Source organism: Peromyscus californicus, unplaced genomic scaffold (assembly GCF_007827085.1).
Source record: "Peromyscus californicus insignis strain IS unplaced genomic scaffold, ASM782708v3 Scaffold_8__1_contigs__length_139910024, whole genome shotgun sequence".
NCBI classification, from domain to species: Eukaryota; Metazoa; Chordata; class Mammalia; order Rodentia; family Cricetidae; genus Peromyscus; species Peromyscus californicus.
In genome coordinates this window covers 21,222,265-21,234,417 of record NW_026294606.1, presented here as the reverse complement: position 1 = coordinate 21,234,417, position 12,153 = coordinate 21,222,265, and the positions used below count along the sequence as shown (strand labels likewise).

The 12,153-nt window shown below is 47.6% G+C and overlaps 1 protein-coding gene across 5 annotated transcripts in view; it reads right to left on the bottom strand.

Annotated features, from left to right (window-relative positions):
* Positions 1-12,153, bottom strand: part of Gfod1 (glucose-fructose oxidoreductase domain containing 1) — a 106,173-nt gene that overhangs the window by 54,812 nt on the left and 39,208 nt on the right. The window contains exon 1 of one of the 5 annotated variants that reach the window (XM_052727363.1): positions 2,425-2,447. The exons of the other annotated variants lie outside the window; for them this stretch is intronic. Coding sequence (XP_052583323.1) covers positions 2,425-2,431 — 7 coding nt within the window. The 5' untranslated portion in view covers positions 2,432-2,447. Of the gene's footprint in view, positions 1-2,424; positions 2,448-12,153 lie in introns of those variants that run through there. 5 annotated transcript variants of the gene reach the window in all.

Sequence of the window (12,153 nt, the reverse complement as noted above, 5' to 3'; positions counted from 1 at the left end):
GCTGCACCCCTTTAATCCAGTTCCTCATGTGATCCTCACCCCTAACCATATTTCACCCACAACCAACTCGTTCATTGCTACTTCATACCTGTCATTTTGCTACTGTGATGAATTGTAATGTAAACATTTCCAGAGACAGAAGTTTGGTGAAGGGGTTGTGACCCACAGGTTGAGAACCACTGTTCTAAATCCTAGCTGGTGGTACTGTTTATGCACCAATACTGCCAGGAATAATTACCTAAACAACAACAACAAAAAAAAACCATGAAATACTGAAACTTGGAGATCAATGGCTGAGGCGGGAAAATGTATTGAGTGAGGAGACCACAGGCCCAGGAAAACAAAGGCTGCGTGTGTTCCTCTTGTTGTGGGTCCCAGCTCCAAACCTTAGGGCTTGTATAGATAACCGAAGGAACTGCAAAGGCCGAGACAGCAGGAAGGGTGGACCCTGGGGGCTGAGGCGGACGAAAGAGCTCTAAAAATGGGGAGAGCATGATGCTGGTACGCCATGAAGGGGGAAAGGGAAAACTGGGGAGGGGGTTTAAGTGAGAAAGTGGAGAGGGAGAGAAGGGAAGGAGAGATAACTAACACTAAGGATGTTTAAAAAACCATAGAGAGACATACTGTTTTAGAAGCTTACCTAAAATAACACATAAGGGTCTCGATGTGTAGGCCAGGCTGGTCTGGAACTTGCTATGTAGACCAGGATAACCTTGAACTCAAAAAGATCTGCCTGCCTCTACCACTGAAGTGCTGGAGTTGAAGGTGTACACCATCACACCCAGCTACCCACTTTATTACTAGAGACAGGGTCCTGCAGTGGCCTGGGACTCACTAAGCTAAGCTGGCTGGCGGGCCAGTGAGCCCCAGAGACCTGCCTGCCTCTATCTCCCCAGAGTTGGAATTACAAGCACATGCCACTGTGCCTGGCTTTAAAAAAAAAAAAAAAAAAAAAAATACATTAGTTTGAGGTACGGAGTCCAGGACCAACTGAACAATCTCCTGGCCCCTGCAAACTGCATATTAAGAATCCAGCTTTTCATTAACTATGAGAAAAGTCCCAAAGTAATAATCCCACACCTCAATACAAACTTGACCATTCGTGTTTGGCTCCTGGTTTGTTCTCGGTATGAACCATCACCAGCTAAGAACCACTGATAAAACTCCTCCCTCCAAAGTTCTTCCACTTCCCTTCCACATCTAAAGTGCAACAGAATCAGCTGCCTGCTTGGTGCCTGTGGCAGAGGACACATTCCACTTGAAACCCCACTGCAATATTCAAAACCACTAAGCATGGCCCCCCTGGAAGCACCCTGACTCTACTCTCTTCATGTGGGTGCAGGAGGAACTCCCAGCTTCTAGATCACTCATCCCCAGCCTGGCTGGCATTGCAAGGTGGTTTCTGAACCGTCACACAGCTGGATGGCCGCAAGTCAAAACAATGAACCACAGGATGAACTCTATGGATCTGTCCAGGGGCAGGAAAGTGCCGTCACTGCCTGACCTGTCATTGGATCTTAACCCTGGTTACATGGTGTCCTAAGGAGGTGAGTGACTTTGGAATAAAACAGAAGAGAGGTCAAGACAAAAGACCCACTTCCGCATCAGCCAATGGTGACACTTCTGCTAATGTAATATTTCAGGGAAGGGAGAGAAAAAAGTAAAAAGAGTAGCCCTCCCCCCCCCACACACACACCTCCCTCTCATCAGAACCCTATCCTGAGTCTCCCCTCACCTCCCTCTCATCAGCACCCTATCCTGAGTCTCCCTTAAGGCTCCAGCCCATCACATTCCACCACACCACCACGGCTGTTGCTGGAGTGACAGCCACAGGAGACCACAGCCTGTCCTCACACCCTGCTCTGCCATCGTAGCATTTTCTCTCACACTCTGACCACATCTTCCACTGAAGTGCGGCCGCTGGGGAGACACGGCAGATAGCACAAGCAAACAGCGCCTCTGCCCCACCCCCACTTCCTCTCCTTGTGTCTGATTATAAAATGCTCCATGTCGAGTGTCATCAGCCACACACAGCTATGTGTTGGCTAGAAACATTCCACACAGAAGCCCTGTCTGTGTGGATTCTACATCACTGGTCTCCCATCCCTGCAGACAGCAGCCCTGCTGTGTGGCTAGGATGACGACCCTTGTCTGGGTTGCTTTCCAGGGACTGGAGGCCACAGACAGTGGATGCCCAACAGGGTGAGTGGAACAGGATAAAAAGGCCTGGAATCTGTCTTCATACTGGGCCTGTCCCCTTTGCAGACTTAACCATTGAGCTGAAGATACCTACCAACTGCTATGGCAGGAACAGATCATAAACAGAGAAAAGAGTGGTAGTACCTGAGTTTGGGGAGAGCTCTGCCTATTTCCAGGAAGGGTGGGAGAATGTCCTTCTTTTTAGGAACTCCCTCTCCCACTTACCCAACATCTGGCACAGCTGGACTAGAGCACAGAGGCTGGTTTGCAGGCTGAGGCTACTCTTTGGCCACTCTTTGGAGAAAGATTAAGCTTTCGCCTCCTGTTACCATGTCTCCTGAGTCACTGACTTTATCAACAGCAGCAGAATCGAAACAAACCCTTTTCTTCTTGCATGAATACCAAGATGAGGTAAGCGCGGCCATGAAAAGCCCCAGAGTCAAGAAGAACAACAGTTACAGACATCATCACAGCTGGCGTAGAGTGCTGGGCAGGATGGGAGTGCAGAAGCTGAGTGCAAGGCATCATGGGAACGCTGATGTTAAGCTCCAGGTACTTGGTACAAAGGGAGAGGAGGGAGAGTCGGGGGAGGGGGGGGGGAAGCAGGTGTACTGGCCAGATCTTAAAAGACCACCAAGAAGCAGAGAGGAGATGGAGTAGGGCAGGCATTCCATGAAATAGGATAAAGGAAGCATAGTGTGTTCTCTGAACAGCAGAACAGCACCCAGGAGGCAGCAGACCAGCCAAACAAATGTCAAGACGAGATGTGGTGGGAAAGCCTGGGAGGTGGCTCAGGTGTTGGGAGAATGCTTGCCTGGCACATGTGAAGCCATGGGTTCAATCCCCAGCACCACATAGACTTGGTGTGGGGTTCACGCCTGTCATCCCAGCACTTGGCAGGGAGAGGCAGGAGAATCAGAAGTTCAAGCTCATCCTTGGCTACATGGTGAGTTTGAAACCCTAGGATACAACCCTGTCTCGTGGATGTCACTCACTCAGTTGGCATCCAGCTTACCTCAACAGGGCATTTGTGACAGCAGATCACCAGTCATCACACAAGCTCACACAGCCCAAGGGCACAGGCTCAAGTCAACCAGGGCATCTTCAGAGCTGCCTCTCTCCACACACACACACACACACACACACACACACACACACACAAACACACACACGCAGGATTTCTCTGTGTAGCTCTGACTGTCCTGGCATTCACTCTCTAGACCAGGCTGGCCTCGAACTCAGAGATCCACCTGCCTCTGACTCCTGAGTGCTGGGATTAAAGGCGTGCGCCACCATGCCTGGCCAGAGCTGCCTCTTTCTAGAGCCTTCTTTGGGCACCTCTAAGCACACACTGTACTCCATTCAAGACCACCCCACCCTTTAGCTCCTCATCAAAAAAAAGGTGCTTTGAGTCTGAAGCTTCCTACAGCTGTTTTTTTTTTTCTCTCTTTTATCCTAACATTTTTAAATTTTTTTTTTTTTTTTTTTTTTTTTTGGTTTTTTTCGAGACAGGGTTTCTCTGTGTAGCTTTGCACCTTTTCCTGGAACTCACTTGGTAGCCCAGGCTGGCCTCGAACTCACAGAGATCCACCTGGCTCTGCCTCCCGAGTGCTGGGATTAAAGGCGTGCGCCACCACCGCCCGGCCTCATTTTTAAAATTTTTATATTGTGTGCATATGTCCATGTGTGGCCAAGTATGCCACAGCATACATGGAGGTCAGAGGACAGCCAGTAATTCTCACTCATGGCTAAGTCTGACTGCTTGATTCCAAGAGCCACACACTAGGAGGAGCGAGCCATCCTAACCAGAAAGTAGACAGGCAGATCCCCAAAGCTTGCTGGCCAGACAGACAGCCTAGCTGATATGGCAAGCTCTGAGTCCAGTGAGGAGATGATCTAAAATAAATAAACAAATAAAATGCAGTCTATTGGGGGAAGACATCAATGTTGACCTCTGGCCTCCCAGGTACACACAGGGATCTGCTGCATACACTTGAAGACACATACGCCACACACTCACCAATGAGTAAAGGGCTCAAATGACCAGGCCTGGTAGCACAGGTCTGTCATCCTAGCCACAAGGATCACAAGTTCAAGGCCTGCCTGGGCTACAGAGTGAGTACAAGGCCATCCTGTACAATTTAGTGAGATTTTTGCCTCAAAAAGAAAAATGGGGGGCAAGGCGGTGGTGGCGCATGCCTTTAATTCCAGCACTGGGGAGGCAGAGGCAGGCGGATCTCTGCAAGTTCAAGGCCAGCCTGGACTACAGAGCTAATTCAGAGCCAAAGCTGTCCTAGAAACCCTGTCTCAAAAAAAGAAAGAAAGGAAGGAGAGAAGAGAAAAGAAGAGAAAAATAGGGCTGAGCATATAGATCAGTAGTCAGTACTAGAGTGTCTTCTAGTGAACATGAGGTTCAATTCTGGAAACTGAAGATAAGCATCATCTACCTATTTGAAGTTTCAGATCTTAAGTCTTCACTTACTATTCCTTAGATACTGCCTTAGTTACTTAGTTACTTTTCTGTTGCTGTGAACAAAATACCATGATCAAGGCAACTTACAAAAGAAAGAGTTTAATTTGGGGCTCATGGTTCCAGAGGGTTAGAGTCCATAACCATCATGGTGGGGAGCATGGCAACAGGCAGGCATGGTACTGGAACAGGAGCTAAGAGCTCACATCTTGATCCACAAAGCCCAAGGCAGAGAGAATTAACTGGGAATGGTGTGGGCTTTTGAAACCTCAAATCCCACTCCCAATGATACACCTCCTCCAACAAGGCCACATCACCTATTCCTTCCCAAACAGTTCCACCAGCTGGGGACCAAACTTTCAAACATATGAGCCTATGGGGGCTTATTATGTTGGTGGCTTATTCAGACCATCACAGACCCCTTTCCATGCCAGGATATGCAAATCTAAATTATGGTTTTCTGACCTTTGTAATATTATATTACTGTGACACAGTTCACTTAACCCAGTCTCCTACACAGAGACACAGAGGGGCTAACTGCTTCAATTATTCAATATCATAACCAATGTTGCAGTAAACAGTTGTGCTCATGCAGCTAAGTAAACTCCCAGAAGTCGATGTGCAGTGGTGAAGGGCGGTGTGATTTTCACTTGCCAGACACCTACTTCATTATTCTGTGGCTTTATTTTCTCCATTTGTAAAGGAGGGAAAGTATTGACCGGCTCTCCAGTTACCCCTATAAATGTCTGGTGAGCCTAAGAAATAGGAGGACGATATTCCTATGGGACACCATGTCAAAGACATTGTGTTAGTGCAAAAACCCCAACTCAAGAGCCCTGCCTGGGTCAGCTCACACTGATGGCCCGTGGGAAGACTGCTAGTCCCATCAGTCTCAGGAGCTCAGGGCGTGTAGGATCTGCTTTAATTTTCAAGTTTGTATTCATTTATTGATGATAGGCATCAATCAAACCCAGTGCCTTCCTCAGGCTAAGCATGCACTCTACCCCTGATCCACATCCCCAGTCCCAATAGGATCATTTTTCAATACTTAACACGATATCCTGGTAGCGTAGTTGGAGAATCAGAGAATAAACAATTGAAAGTGAAAGAAGGACTGAAAATAAATGGCTGAGTGGGTAAAAGGCCTGCTGTGCAAGCTTAAGGACCTAAGTTCAAATCCCAGAACCTACATAAAAGCCAGACTGGAATATTGAGGGCCAGCAAGCATGGCATACTACATGGGAACATCAAGGAGACACACACAGTCCCACCCCCACCACCGCCACCACCACCTTAAACATGGCGGAAGGCAAGGAGGGACACCTTAAGCTGTGTCTGAATGTGTGTTGTGCTTCACGGAATGTGCACACACACACACACACACACACACACACACACACACACACAATCATAAAAACACACATATCATACACAGAGAAATTAAAGACAAAGGAAGAAAGGAATGAGCGAAGAAACAAAATGAATGAAGATCGCCTGCCGTTTCATATCGACTGCTGTGTGACCACAGGCCTGAGACAGCCTGGCAGCAGCTGGTGGCTGTCCTGAGGAGGCCAAGCCCGTAAATACTAAAACATTCAGCTCCCTCATTCAACTTCTCTGCAACATCACCCCAGGCTTAGAGTCTGTCTGTCTGTCTGTCTGTCTGTCTGTCTCAAATAAACCTACATGCCTGCCCTTAGGTAGATATGAGAGACACCCTGTTTGTATTTCAGGAGTTTTATTTGAACTTAAGAGATTCTGAGCTAGTGACGTAGACCAGGCTTTGCCCAGCATTGCCCACAAGCTGGGCAGTGGATGAAATGTACTGTCTCTTCTGGTCTTCACAGAACCATCTGCTCTAGACAACAGATTCCCTCTTTCCAGTGAGCACTGAGCTGTGACATATCATTGTCTAACTTAACCAGGGCTTCTCAAGGCATCTGCCCCACCCGCAGAGGTCCCTGGAGTCCTTGCTGCAGGATGCAGACTGGGCAGCCATCGGTGCAGGAGTTCCCACAGTGATTCCTAGGTTAATCAGTATTGGGGGAGAGGGGCAACCAGAAAAGGCCCCCAGTGCCAGACTGGCTCAGAAAGTGTCCCCCAAACAGAAAACAAAACAAAACAAAACAAAAAACCAAACATGGCTGGGTTCCACCCAAACAGTAGAGCAACAAAATGGTGAAGCCAAAGAAAAAGAACCACAGCTCAAGCACTACACAGCTGTCCTCATCTGCATGGTAGGAATTGGACACTGAGAAAAGATGCACAGTGGCTTACCCTAAGAACTGCCAACGACCAAACACCAACCAATGAGAGCTGCCTTCATTTATGTTGTGGGAATTACTTCTGGGAAATTAATGCAAAGTGGCTCTTCTAACCAAATCAACATGGACTCTTCCAAACTGGACAACTCCCTGCTCCACCCACTGCCACATGCCCAAGGCTTTCCTGAAGTGTACATACTAAAAGAGCTTATTTTCTTTCTACTGTGATTTTAAGGGTGAATTTTTTTCACCAACCCTCTAGAATCCCTCAGTCTGAATAAACTCCAGCTCACCTAACATTTGCAAGGCCCTGGGTTCCATCCCCAACATCTCAATGAAAGGCTGAGACCAAGCCTGTGTGGGCAGTACTAAGAGCCAGTCCACAGGACCAAGCCTGTGCAGGCAGTCCTGTTTGTACCCAGGTCTCTCTAGTCCCAATCCAGGACCAGCGCTGCTTGCTGGATATTGCCCTCCAAGCAGAAATGAAAAACTCTGGGTTCTAGAAATGATAAAAAAAATTGTTCCAAGGAAGGTAAGACCAACTCCACCACCCCAGGTTACCCGACATTCCTGTGTAAAGTCCATACCACAATTACCATAAGTCCTTTATTCTTAGATCACCCTCCTCCTGGATCCTGGATGATCCTGGATGATCCTGGATGATTCTGGATGATTCTGGATCATCACGGCCATGTTCCGTGGCTACCTACAGCACTCTGACCATCTCTCCTCATCTCCAGAAGACCATGAGTTCAGACTCCTTCTTCTCCAGGGCTGGCTTGGTCTGCTGGAAGCAATTTTGCTAACAAATGTTTTCAGAAGTTAAAATCGGACATGTTTCCTATTAAATCAGAGAACGGCTTTCAATGTAAACGGTGCTGGGGTTTTTATCCAAGCATCGCTGCTTCATTTCAAGACATGCAGAGCCCTTGAAACACTTCAGAACAGATGCTCCTGCTGTTCTCTTTTACCCAGATCACCCTGGCATGTGTCTGTCCTGCACTGGACTCCAGCCTTCCGAGCCTCCCTCCAGACAGGCAGGAACCCTGGCAATTACTGAGGGACAGAGGTAAAAAAGAGGCGCTGGGCCTGTTACAGCTCAGCCGCTGAACATAATCCAATCATACCTGTTTGGGCTGATTTCATGGTACCACTAGAATTTACTGCTAAGACTTCTGAATAACTCCCTCCATAGGCTGGCCTAGTGGCTACTCCACAGTAGGAGCCTCCTTTCCGTCTGGACCCTGAGATACATTCCTGCCTTTAGCTCCAAAGCTCTACAAGGCCCACTATGACGTCAGTTCTTCATCCTCTGCAGCCATGCTACTCTATGGACCTAGAGGTCTGGACTTTCCTTGTTTCGGAGCTGGTAAGATTTGGGATGAAAATGTCCTGTGGAAGCAAGAAATCTGATATTCTTGCAAATGACAGTTCTCATTCAAATGACATGAAGCACACATTATTGACCTGTCCCAAGATAAACATCTATTCCATAGAAAAGAAGAAAATACCTGAGTTTAGAGTTCTTTATGATTTCATGCTTTATATATAAAAATATGTTATTTTTTGAAAACTACTAAGAGTTCTACACACACACACACACACACACACACACACACACACACAGAGAGAGAGAGAGAGAGAGAGAGAGAGAGAGAGAGAGAGAGAGAAGAAGGGAGCAGTGAGGTAGAGTATAGTACATGTATTCCACAATGCATGCATATTTCAAAGCAATGCAGTGTGGCCCAGCAACCCTCATTTCTAGTTACATGCAAAAGAATCTCAGCCATCAGATTGAAGAGACATCTGAACTCTGCATTTCATTTCATTTCAGCATTATTCAAAAGTCAAGACATGAAATTAGTGTGGATGATTGAATACACAAAATGAGGTATAAATAATGGAATGCCATATAGCTCACTTTCTTGCTTTTTTTTTTGAGAGGAAGATTGGTTTGTTGTGGTGGTGGTTGTGGGTGTTTTGTGTTTTTGGTTTGTTTGGTTTGGTTTGAGGTTTTGGGGGCTTTTGTTTTTGTTTGTTTGTTTGCTTGTTTGTTTTTTGTAGTTCTGGCTGTCCTGGAACTCACTATGTAGATGAGGCTAGTCTTGGACTCACAGGGGTCCACCTGCCTCTGCCTCCCATGTGCTGGGATTATATACCTGGCCATATAGCCTTTTAAAAGGACATTTTGGTGGGACTGGAGAGATTGCTCAGTAGTTAAGAGGACCTAATGCTCTTGTAGAGGACCCAAGTTTGATTCCCAGTATCCACAATGTTCCTAGTATCCAGTTCACAATCACCTTTAACTCTAGCTCCAGGAGACTGGATACTCTCTGCAGGCACCTGCATGTGCACACACACACACACACACACACACACACACACACACCCCTTGGTTATAACACAAATATCAATCCTGCTATGACAGCACTGATGTCAGTAACAGGGTGACATGGGGACACCTGCATCCCTGCGCTGAGACTAAACACAGTAAAAGCAATGAGCTTAGTAGCTGCTGGCACCGGTGAGTAGGAGGGGGTAGTGGCTAGCATTCCAGTGTCCCCGGCTGGCAGCCTTCCAATCTTACAGACACTCAGCAGACCCTGTCTTCCTAGGGGGCCAGACTGCCTGATGAACTTCTCCCACTCACAGCTGGGCAAGGAGGAAATAACATGCGTCTAAATGAGATCTCAGGCTGCCCTGGCTGTGATCTCCCTCAACTGGAGTAGCAGTGTTTGCCCTTGCACTGTGCCCATAATCTGAAGAGACCAAGATGCTGCCTGATTCATCCCTGTATCCAAATAGCCACAGAATTAAAACAACCTAAGGATGCTGTTGCTGCAGACTTCTCAGAGCCCAGAGCATGTATCTCCTGTCCTTTGGCAACACCCTGACTTCTGTCCTCTCAAAGCCATGGCTCTGGAATGAAGAAAAGACTCTTACAGCTAAGGAGCAGGAGCGGGAGTGAGCAGGGTCTGGACTCTTGCTAACAGGCCTGCTTTAAAATAAACAGCACCGTCCTTATTTTTGCAGAATCAAGAGGTTTAGTCTACAACAAGGAATCCTCATGCCTCTGGACAACACCCAAGATAGAAGTCTAAGCTTAAAGGGACCAGCAATGTCAGGCCACATGGGGCACAGGTTTGTCCATATGTCCAACAGCAGACCATCTGAACCTCTGGAGCGTGACACTACTGTGTGGATCGGACCTCTCAAGGCAGCATCCCTGGAGAGCAGCAGAGCACAGAAGCCATGGTGAGGAGATGTGTGCTGGTCAGGAGGCAGAAGCAGGAGGAACAGGAGTTCAAAGTCATCCTCAACTACACAATGAGTTCAAGGCCAGTGTGTATTACATGAGACCTTTCCTGAAGAGGGGGAGGAAGAGGAAGAGTGCTAGGTGACAGGAGGAAGGCTGGGGATCTGTTTGTTCAACTGAATAAAGCAGAAAATTACGTGGGCAAGGACACAGGACAGACAAAGGAAGAGGGAATCAAAGCCACCATGCTGGAGCTGGCACACACACTATTGATTGTCCACTTTGCTGACGAGCCCAGCCGTGTTCCTGACCCAATCTGGCCAAGAATCAGAGACCAATGATGCCACCGCCTGAAGATTCCAGTCTAGCAGGGGCAGGCCTTTCAAAGACTTGAAGCATTAGATGGAATCAATTTCAAATTATATTCAAAATGCTTAAACATAGGCCAAAATGTAGTGGCACACACTTTTAATTCCAGCACTCAGGAGGCAAAGGTGGGTAGATCTCTGTGAGTTCCAGATCAGTCTGAACTACATAGAAAGTTTCAGACCAGCCAGAACTACATAGCAAGACCCTGTCCCTAGAACAGATAGATAGATAGATGATAGATAGATAGATAGATAGATAGATAGATAGATAGATAGATAGAGCTACATAATAAGACCCTGTCCCTAGAATGGACAGACAGATAGATAGATAGATAGATAGATAGATAGATAGATAGATAGATAGATAGATAGATAGATAGATAGATAGAGCTACATAACAAGACCCTGTCCCTAGAATGAATAGATAGATAGAATGAATAGACAGACAGACAGACAGACAGATAAGCTCAACACATGTCTGTTTGCTATGGCTTCCAAAACTGTGCCCTAGAACCAGCCTGTTGGTTCCATGCTGCCTTACCCTGCAGGACCAGAACAAAGCAAATACAGAAGTAAAGTGTTAGCTTGGGGTCAGGTGGGAAGCTGGCTGGCTCACACAGTCAAGTGTTAGTGTATGGTCAGATGGGAAGCTGACTGGATCACACAGTCAAGTGTTAGTGTATGGTCAGGTGGGAAGCTGGCTGGATCACACAGTCAAGTGTTAGAGTATGGTCAGGTGGGAAGCTGGCTGGATCACACAGTCAAGTGTTAGAGTATGGTCAGGTGGGAAGCTGGCTGGATCACACAGTCAAGTGTTAGAGTATGGTCAGGTGGGAAGCTGGCTGGATCACACAGTCAAGTGTTAGAGTATGGTCAGGTGGGAAGCTGGCTGGATCACACAGTCAAGTGTTAGAGTATGGTCAGGTGGGAAGCTGGCTGGATCACACAGTCAAGTGTTAGAGTATGGTCAGGTGGGAAGCTGACTGGATCACACAGTAAAATGTTAACTTGGGGTCTGGTGGGAAGCTGGCTGGCTCACACAGTGAAGTGTTAGTGGAGGGTCAGGTGGGAAGCTGACTGGATCACACAGTGAAGTATTAGCTTGGGGTCAGGTGGGAAGCTGGCTGGCTCACACAGTGAAGTGTTAGTGTAGGGTCAGGTGGGAAGCTGGCTGGCTCACACAGGGTCCTGGGCTTTAAGCTGGAAGCAGATGCAGTGCAGGAGGACAGACCTTCTGAGAAAGCCATTCAGCCCAGAAGAACCTGGGGTGCAGGTACTGACCGCCAGACCAGGCCAGGAAGTGGGGAGAACAGTAGCCAAGGATCACACCAGGCTGCTGTGGACATCTGTGAGTCTCACAGTGACCTTCACATGAGCATGCATGTATGCACAGTCATGTGGGTACATGTATGTACAAAGGTGTGTGTGTGTGCATGTGTGTGTACATGCACATGGAGGACAGGGGACCAGCTTAGGTGACATTCCTCGGGCAGTGTTCATCTTTGCTTTTGAGACAAGAACTCTCACTGGCCTGGATCTTACTCAGTGGACTGGGCTAGCTGGTCAACCAGCCCCAGAGATCCACCTGTTGTGTTT